Source organism: Lactuca serriola, chromosome 3 (genome assembly GCF_051521515.1).
Source record: "Lactuca serriola cultivar US96UC23 chromosome 3, Lser_US96UC23_V15, whole genome shotgun sequence".
Taxonomy (NCBI): domain Eukaryota; kingdom Viridiplantae; phylum Streptophyta; class Magnoliopsida; order Asterales; family Asteraceae; genus Lactuca; species Lactuca serriola.
In genome coordinates, this window is record NC_136410.1 from 4,298,062 (window position 1) to 4,308,667 (window position 10,606).

The window sequence follows — 10,606 nt, forward strand, 5'->3', positions numbered from 1 at the left end:
AAGCACCTGAAACCAAATATATGTCGCCTCTTTTAGATCCTTTATAGCTAAACATTTCCTAAGCCAAGATTTCACCTCTTGCAAAATTAGGAAATTATTTCCTATAAGGAGTATAACATAAATATACAAAACTAGAAAGGTTACAACACTCTCACTAGCTTTGACATACATACAAGACTTATCTTCACTTGTAGAAAATCCAAACTCTTTGACCTTCTTATGGAAGAAAATATTCCAGCTTTGAGATGCCTATTTAAGTCCATAGATGAACTTCTCAAGCTTAGACACTTTATTAGGATATTTAGCATGTTCAAAACCTTCTGGCCGAGTCATATACACGTCCTCAGTAAGCTTGTCATAAAGGAAAGCAATTTTAACATCCATTTGCCATACCACATAATCATAAATGGTAGATATGACAAACAATGTCCTAATCGACTTGATCTTAGCTACTGGTGAGAAGGTCTTATTGTGACATCCCCATTTTCAATGCTAGAAAAGACTGATTTGTTTATGCTTATTTAAAAATCAGAGTACCCTTTTCGAAAAATAGTATTGTGGAATTTGTTTCCAGAAAACATAATAAAGATGTTATCAAAATGTTTCCGAAGAAATGTATTTTTTTATTTAAAACATTGGGATGTCATCGTCAATACAGAAACATAAGCATAACGAAATATTACAAACCTTACAGTAATTAAACTAGTGGCCTAATACTCCTTGAATCTCTCTGCAAAATGTATCTTTCATATAACCACCTGTGATATAATAAACTCAATAGGTAAAGTTGGGAAACCTGGTAAGTACACAGGGATTTCAATCCCACAATGTTATGTCATATATATATATATATATATATATATATATATATATATATATATATATATATATATATATGAACTCATAATATATACAATTTGACCTCATATAAACAATTTTACCCCACCCCATCGATTCTCACAAGGACACGATCCATGCTCTTGGATCTAAAAATAACAAGTTTACCTAATCTATACTCCTGGATCAGGTATGTTGAATCCATGCTTTCGGATAAATGACAAATGATTATGCATGCTCCAGACTTTTAGATTAGGGACGAATGACTATGTCTAATCCATGCTCTCGGATCAATGAAAAATGACTATGCCCACTCCATACTCTCGGAATAGGGACGAATGACTATCTATAATTCATGCACTCAGATCAATGATGAATTTAAAAGTTCTACCCTTCGTGTATATCTCACATGTACTCATAAGAGATACTACCCATCTTAATTAATTTAGGTTTATTATGTATCGTAAATCATCATAGATTATCAGATATGCTCTTAACATGTATTTCAGGTAATATCAAATATTTCACACATAAATATATTTAACAATTTAATTAATACTTGTATTAAAATCATGTTCATTAAAGAGACTATGCACTCACTTGTTCAAGTGGCGACTTGAAATTTGGGCAGCTCTTCGCTTCTAGCAATTGTTTTTTCCTTTGACGAAACCAAACATTATTATCGCTAAGTTTTAGTCTAATATTTATTGGGACTAATTATTAGTCTAGATTAATCATTAACTCAGTCTACATTCATGATCTATCAAGTAGGATCATATCGGAGGTAAGGTCCGTTTGGTATACGAAGTATACTATTTGGAAATCCCACCTTAAACACCTCACTAAATCATAACCTAGACATCATCCCCATAAGTAGATTAATCAGTATAACGACTTGGAATAACTTATAAATATTGTTTATATGTTCATATTAAGGATAATGAAGTTAAACATAAGTTAAAAATAAAGTAAAGTAAGCATAACTCACTTACACGGGGTTTAGCGAGGAGTCAGGTTCTGCGCGAGAAGAACTTTTGAGCTGAAAGATCTTCTTCTAAGAGCCTTATGGCGCTCCAGGACTCGTACTAACACGTAGGTGGTGATAAGGAAAATCCTAGAGGGTTTGGGGGAGAAATTGATGAGTTTGGTGTGGAGAAATGAGGAAAAACGAGCTTTATTTATAGGTTGGCAGGACTGGCGTACGCTAGGCGTACGCAAGGGTAAGCTGGGCGTACTCAATACACAGGGCATACATAGAGCTACGCTGGGTGTACTTAAGCCATGTGTCGCCATCTTGTGCAAAGTCATTGGGAAGAAGGTGTGGCTGAGATGGTGCCACGTGTTACTTGTTGGTTAATCCCAAAAATTAATTATTTTCAAAAATCCGTAACTTTCACATACAAGCTCCATTTTTTAAGTTCTTTATATCCACGCGTAGGTAGCAACGCGATCTACAACTTTCGTTTAGACTCTGTTGGTTGATTTTGAATTTATTTTTAAAGTTGTATTTTAACAGGCTTAAACAATTAAAGTTCATTAAAAATTTATAACTTTGTCATCTGACTTCCGTTTTCGAATGTCTTTTTATCTATGAGCTCCTATTAATGAGATCTTCAATTCTCATTTAGATCATTTTGGCTAAAAATTGGCAGATCTAAAATTCGATTTCTGAGCTGTATATTACTATGCTAAAAATACGAAAAATCAGAACTTCCTCTTATGAAGTCAGATTTGGATATTCTCTAGATGCACGCTCTCGGATTAACGAATAATATGACTTTTGTTTAGACCACTAAGTCTAAAAAATATTTTGTCAAAAGTTTACTTTTTACGATACGCGGAGCCGTGCCGGTTTAATCGTGAAACTTCGACGGGTCATAACTTCTTCTGTTATAAGTTGGATTTCAATGTTCTTTATATGTACTCAATCCTTGTGACATATAATATAACTTTGGTTAAGATTATTTATCCTAAATAATCTTCTATTAAAAAGTCATTTTAACGCTTATTATCTCTAAATTGACTAGTCCGAATCTGCGGTTGTTACACTCATCAAAGTCAATCCCTTGGGTTTGAGTATAGCCCTTCGCCACCAACCTAGCTTTGAATGCGTGCACATTCCCTTTCATGTAAGTCTTCTTCTTGAAGATCTATTTACAACCCACCATCTTCAGATCAGACATATGATCAACCAAATTCCAAACTTGGTTATCGTACATGAACTGAATCTCGCTATCCATAACATTTTTCCATTTAGCGGCCTCAGGGCCTGCTATCGCTTCCTTGTAGCTAGTCGGCTCATATAAATTTATGAACGTTTTATCACTAATAAACATGTCCCTATCTACTGTTATATGAAATTCATAAAAATCGGGTGGCATACTAACTCTACTAGATCGACAAAAGAGTTAATCAATTGTCAGCGGACACAACATGCATTTCACCCTCAGGTTGAGAGCTAGTGTAATCTAAAGTTTACTCATCAGCCGACTCTTGAATTTCTTCAAGTTCAATTGTACTCCCACTTCCCTTGTTGAATATGAGTTCTCTATCATGAAAAACTCATCTTCAAGATACAACGACGATAATTTCACTTCGTTTGTAGAACAGTATCCAAAAGACTGTTGTAGGTAACCAATGAATATACACTTCTCGGGTCTAGGCTTCAATTTGTCATGGGTCTCACGCTTAATGAGAATCTCACAACCCCAAACCTTGATATGTGCGACTGAGGGAGGTTTTCCACTCCATATTTCATGAGGTGTTTTGAAAAACTTTTTGGTAGGAACAAGAGTTAGGATATAAGCGGCAGTCTCTAATACATACCCCCATAATGATATAGGAAGTGAAGTCTAACTTATCATGGAACAAACCATATCTAGCAAGGTTCAATTTCTCCTCTCAGCTACACTGTTAAGTTGTAGTGTCCTTGTAGGGTTCAATTATGAAAGTATTCCACATTCCTTGATATAGTCGTTGAACTTGATACTAAGATATTCTCCACCTGTATCAGATCTTAGAATATTTATCTTCTTGCCCAATTGATTCTCTACTTTGTGCTCAAACTCTTTGAACTTTTCAAAAATTTCCTACTTATGTTTAATCAAATAAACATACCCATATCTACTGAAATAATCAATAAATATCATGTAGTGACGATTATCATCCCTTTTGGCTGATCGGAAGGGTCCACACACATTGGTGTGAATTAAGTCCAACAATCTCTCACCTCTTTCACAAGTTCATGTCTATAGTTGATGGATATCTAAGATAAACCCTAATTTGAATAATTAAAAAGTAAGATTTAATCTATTCAATGTAGTTATCCTTATCAATTATAGGAGGCTTCCAGGACACTTCTGGAGCCTAAAAATGTCTATATGGAGGGTTTTAGAATTATCTTCCTTGCTCCAATGTAAACAATTACAATTTAATGCTTCCACCTTTAAATAATTATAATTAATCCAAAATTAAAATCTAATTAATTTTGATTGTTTCCAAATTAATGCTAAACTATTTGTAATTAACTTATTAATCATAAAATAAGTTAACAAATCATTTCCTCACTCTCCTAAAATTATTTTTAGTTATTAAGAGCAACCCAAAAATAAATTTGATTTTATTTGATAAAGTTATACCAATTTTATTATGATCTTAGACACCTAATCTATATTAAGGAGTTTGAGGTCAATCAAATCCACATTGGAAGTCTTTTAGTGATTGCAAGTTATTTCTCTATAAAACTCTTAAGATTCCAAATAAGGTTTCGGTAAGATGCCCCCATATCTAATCTTATTTAATGGTTACAAATAAGGTTTGTTTTCTAACCGATTCTATAACATTTTTACTTGGTTCTAAGCTTGAAACATAATTTCTTTTGTTAAATTTGAGTATGGGTAAAAGCCAATCATGAACCCTAGTTATGGAAGTATGAGTAATGGTTGATAAGCAAGTAATAGGTTGACATTTATTATCATATGGTGAATGTGATGCATTAATCTTTAAATGTGGAATCTGTCATTCCATGGTTTGTATTGTTTAACAAGGATACCAACAACCCTTATGATCATGGATTTCGATTTTATTCATCGGTATATGGTCATGATCGAAAATTGAAGGAAACTACACTAATCTATAAGTTAATGAAATTATTTAAGAGTAGCTGAAATCCTAACGATGATTAACATATACTTATTATACATTGAATAATCGTATTAATTTCTGAATCTTGGAAAATTTTCTTGTACTCCTTACACATACAATATTGTTTAAAACACTTCTCTTTTTTCTCGATCATATTATGCATAATAGAATCTATTATTATTATTATTATGAAATATTTGTTTTGAAACAGAAAATCTAATATCTCATATTTCTACTTTTAATGTCGCATGTTTCAAAATGAGATTTGAACGTTTCATAAAAGAATGGCACACACTATACCACTAGATTAAAAAGCTTTAGATAAAAATCCATTATAAAATTTTAATTTATTGTATTAGTTTCGAATAAAAAATTTCAATTTTTTGATGCGTAAACAACCACAAAGCCAAACAAGAATAAAAATATATTTTTACTAGTTTATGTTAGCATCTTATTTTAATTTATTTTTTGGATATTTAAGAAATAATAGTGTATTTAATTAGTGTTTTGCTGGTTTATGGTTTTCTATGTTAATTCTTCCTTTCTGTTAAATAATTTTTATCACTATAATAATTATCAAAAAATAATATACGAACAGTTTCCATGTTTCTCATTAGAATTTTGCAATCTAAATTGTTAAAGTGTCGTGTAACTTGGCTCTTGTTGTGTCATTCATGATTCGCTGCTTCAAATAAAAGCTTTCTTTTATTTTGATATCCATTGTTCTCCAGTATATATATTCTCTTCCATTCCTTTAAATAAATTAGTGTGTGTAATTTCATTGATATATAGTTGTTGCAATATATATATATATATATATATATATATATATATATATAGAGAGAGAGAGAGAGAGAGAGAGATTGGATGCACGAGGAACTGTGATATTGAAAGCAGTTGGTACATTAAAATTTGAAGGTACAAGGTAGATAAAAGCTTCATTTGTGGATAAAGCTAATTAAGTAAGGATTAGAGTAATATCCAGCAGACCACCTATGAAGAGAGAGAGGGAGTCAGAGAGATGAAGTTGGTAGCTAGTAAGGAGAGACGCCCACATTTGCAGAAGCAAAGAAACCATCTTTCATGAAACCACCGTCTGTGTGATCCTACATGCATTAAAACGCTTTTTTTAAAAGATTTGAATGTCAAATCAAATGCAATATCCAATGAGTGTGTCTTGCAACGTAATGCATTCATTTATTTTGCTTTTTAAGATCTACTCATATATGGAGTATGTAATGGAGTGATTCAAGAGGTACATATGAACAGTACTGTACCTGTTGGCGCATGCTGCTCTTGTTCACAGCAGTCGTCTGATCAGGCATGAGACCAAAGTGAATGTGTGGAAAGTGGGCCCACTGTAGGATCAAAAAAAAAAAAACAAATACAAAATTCTAAATTTGAATATGGAAAACGATATATATATATATATATATATATATATATATATATATATATATATATATATATATATATATATATATATATATATATATATATATATATATATATATATATATACAGCTTCAATTCTTTCTTCTTCTACTCTTTACACTAGTTAACCTTTATGCATGTTTGTATTTATATTATTAACAAAACCCATGTCTCTAAATTTTCTATTCTTCAGTCAAAAGTTTCAGATGTTAGTGTTTGAAAAAGTGTATTTAATTAAATATATGTAAAAAAAAAAAAAAATAAACTCTTAAAGTTATCTCTTTAATAACCCTAAAGTAATAAAAAAGGAGGGAAATGTTACATTCTTAGCAGCAGCACTGAAGGCTTCTCTATGACTAATGTCAGGATTCCCAGCTTTGATCCTTTGAATCTCTTCCCTGCATTTCAATTTCATTTTGATTTGATTATTTTCTTCTTTTATGTACGTAGCATATATATTTAAACAGAATGAATATTTTATGATTATGAAAAAAAGATGATGAAAGCTGACTTGATGAATCGATTGTAGGCGGAGGGGACTCTTTGTCTCTTCTCTGGAGCTGACATTAACAAAAACAAACCCATCAAATTTCACTTTCTACTGTTTTTTCTTCTTCCATCCATCTTTCTTTGTCTCTTGTCTATATTATTTCATCAATATTTAAAGTAAAATGAGGAATGCGAGCGTATCTATGCTGTCACCTCGATCACCCACCATTTCTTATGTACCAATAAACATCAATGTCAAATGTCTTCAAATGATATGCATTCCCTCGTTTACAATTGAACAGTTTTGTAAAAGGAATACAATAAATATTTTGATTATCCAAAAAGTAAATTATATCATTTTGTTTATAAAATAAAGACATTACCTAGTTTTATTATATTCTTTCGAAAATAATATTGACTAAACCTTTATAACATAGAATGATACAAATAGTCACGAACTGTTCTATATATGTCTGATTGCTAAGGGTCATTTCATGCCAAATTTACATCCAACAATTTTATGTAGCCAAATATTTGGTTTATGTTGTTATAATTAAAAGGAGTAATAACGTTTTTTTATAAGGTTTAAATTGAATGAACTTAAATTTTTGCAAAAATGTGATTTTATTAGATTTATGTGCTGTTTGTTTATAACTATGTAACTAATCATAAACTATTTTTTTATAGAAAAAGCTCTCACTGTTACAAACAAATGCCTGTATGTACGTAGTATATGTTTGTAGTGTAAATGTCCGGCTGTCCAAAATTATATTTGCAAAAACAAGTGACCAGATTAAAAATGTTTTATTATTAGGTTTACCTGATGCTTTTGTTTACAATTATATAGATCGATATATGCTAGCGAAAATATTTTTTTGACCAGATACATAGAATAAATTGTGTTTAATTAAAGTTCAAGTTAAAGTAAACTTGACGTGAAAAAGTTAATAATAGTACATACTGATGTAGTGGATGAATCAATGATGTTCAAGAATTATTCTCTCTCAAATCTTTTACAGAAACAAAAAATATATATTGTGGTTTGTGAATGCGCGCAGTTATTAGGGCTTTGGGGAGGAACTAAATGGGAAACAAAAGAAACCGACTAATTAAAGAATGAGAGAGAGATGTCACAAAAGTGGCTTTTGATTTTAAACATGAGGAGCATGGAAATAAGTAAAAAAGGAAAGCTTTCAATGTTTAAAGCTTTTTAGAGAAAGAGATTGGGAACAAACAAGTAACTAATTCTTTTAAACATTGGATTTGCTTCTGTAAATGCTAAGAAACTATCTTATTTCGGATCGAGAGTTTATAAGGAACATAACTTCTCTCATGAGTGTGTAGTATCTTCTTCTACATTGTTGCAAGATAAAATTTTGCTCGGTTGTAAGAAAAATATCCGATAATTCAAAATAGTATTCATGGAAAAAATTCCAACGGCGTATAGATAATGGATTATTCTAATATTATATTGTTTCTTGTTGATTTGCAACATATTTCGATCTAAATTTTCTTATCCAGCGAATATTTAACAAAACATTCACGACAAATGAAGTTAATTAACAAAATCATAAGACAACCAAGACATGAGAACATAAAAGACATTTTTTTGAGCTTAAAGGATTTCATTTTGATAATTTTTTCATCATTAAATCAATATCGTTACCAGTGATTTTTCTTGGATAAACATAATTCTAAATCAGTTTTAATGTTGGAAATAACTTTTTTAAAACTTCAAAAAGTTAACTGCGGATATATTTTGGCTGGAAAATTATTCCCCATGTGTTTTATAAAATTTGCCAAGACCTAAATAACGTTTTAATTTGCTGATCAGTTGTATTTTTTTAAAACCTCACAAACAAAAATAAACCAAAATACCAGAAGCGATGATATGATCATACACATATATAAGAGAAATCAAGAAAAGATGCAATCTTGACAAGAAATAAAGAATCTCACTTACGTCTATTAGTCACAGGGGGTTTCGGAAGCTCCCTAAATCCTCCGCAAGCAGTCAACGAAAACTCATTTGCGTAATTCGGATTGATGAGAAAGTTGGAACCCCCAGTCGGAATTTGATCATCCTTGAAAAGAGATCATTGAAACTTTACATAATTAGTTATGTTCAAAAATATCGAGTAATTATATGTATAAAACTAAAATCTTGAAGGAAAATGATGATCGATATTACCAACAGCGTATGATTAGAAGGAGAAAAGAAATTAGTATGACTAATATGGAACTGATTCACTGATGGTGGCAACAGCAACCCAGGCATGCTCAAGGGAAGGAGGTTCGTGCAGTGACCACACCGGACTGTCACTGTCTTGAACAAGCTGGTGCAAGGAACACTCACCTAAAATTTATAATAATTAGTAAATACTAACAATTAATATATATAAAACCTAGCTGAAAGAAACCCAGAAAAACGAGTTTATAAAAAGAAAGAAAGTATACGGCGAGGACGGTATCGCAGTGAGTGCACTGGACATAGCAGAGCTGATCGGAGCATGAAGGAGGAGGGAGGTGGTGGAGGAGCTGTGGTACGGTCGGGGAGGTTGTGGTGGAGGAGATGGACATGTTTTTTGGTTAGTTTGTTTGGAGATTTATGTGGGGTGTGGATCCTAGTGGTATGATTGATTGATTGATTTGAGTTGAGTTGATTGATTGTAGTGAATTGACAGATTAACAACCACCTTGGATCTGCTTTTGGGGACTTATGAGTTAAGATGAGCAAGAAAAGGGGAGCAGATAAGAGGTAAAGAGGGGGTGGGGGTGCAGTAGAGAGAGAAATAAGAAGCCACAAGTTTTGCAAATTTTTTCTTTTCTTTTTGTTTGGTTAATGCTAATAATGAATGGGTCGGGTATGTATACATGCATGTTTTGCATGCTATACATACACTTTTCTTTTGGCTTAATTTATTGCAAAATTATATAGTATTTATACTCATCATTTTACTATCAATTAACGCATGTTCTGAATACATTCTTCTATGTATATATTTTCTTTTGGTTAACCATATATATATATTGAGACAAGCCCTATTCTAATATTAAGAACGATCTTTTGATTGAAAATAGTCTAGCTAGGGAGCTCTAAATTCCATTTTCAAATCCATAATGGTATTATTAGCCTATTTACATGCATTTAGGTTCACATCCACTCTTTTACAAATATCTTACAAAGTCATGTTTTTTTTTTTTAAAGGAAAAGAAGGCAATTAATATACTCCATTTTAGCTTTTAATATATAAATCTTAATTTTCATGGTACATCGAATATGAATGAGAAAGTAAGACAAACAACAAGTTGCATCGGTAAGATTTTTGTAAGTTTTATAAGAATTAAAATAAAATGGAATGATTAGAAATGACCTAATTAATAGTTTGACTTATTTTAAGAGATTAACTCGGCTGCCAACAAAATAAAGCTAACTAATACAACTCCTTGCGATTATTATAATTATCGATTCATTTTTGGATCTTCTTCTCCTTAGACGAAGATGGTACGTAAATTGTAAGGCATTTATGAAAAGCCATAGGTAACAATGTGTACACTATTCAAATGTACATTAGTTTTGTTTTTAGTGCGCATCATCTCATCTCCTATATATAGGTTGGATCTAGTGTGATCAAGCCTCGTGATAACTTCTTGTTTTAACTTGTACACTAAATTGGCTTCTTGTACTCCATGTCTTTCTTAT

At 31.5% G+C, this 10,606-nt stretch overlaps 1 protein-coding gene across 1 annotated transcript; it reads right to left on the bottom strand.

Moving 5' to 3' along the window:
- Window positions 1-5,843: 5,843 nt before the first annotated feature.
- LOC145091340 (axial regulator YABBY 5-like) lies at window positions 5,844-9,751 on the bottom strand. The gene is made up of 7 exons (XM_079029039.1): window positions 9,361-9,751; window positions 9,095-9,259; window positions 8,867-8,987; window positions 6,926-6,974; window positions 6,737-6,812; window positions 6,258-6,338; window positions 5,844-6,086 (listed from the first exon to the last, which is right to left on the bottom strand). Exons 1-7 carry the CDS (start codon window positions 9,481-9,483, stop codon window positions 6,015-6,017), a joined length of 687 nt encoding a protein of 228 aa, XP_078885165.1. The 5' UTR covers window positions 9,484-9,751; the 3' UTR covers window positions 5,844-6,014.
- Between the last annotated feature and the right edge of the window lie 855 nt (window positions 9,752-10,606).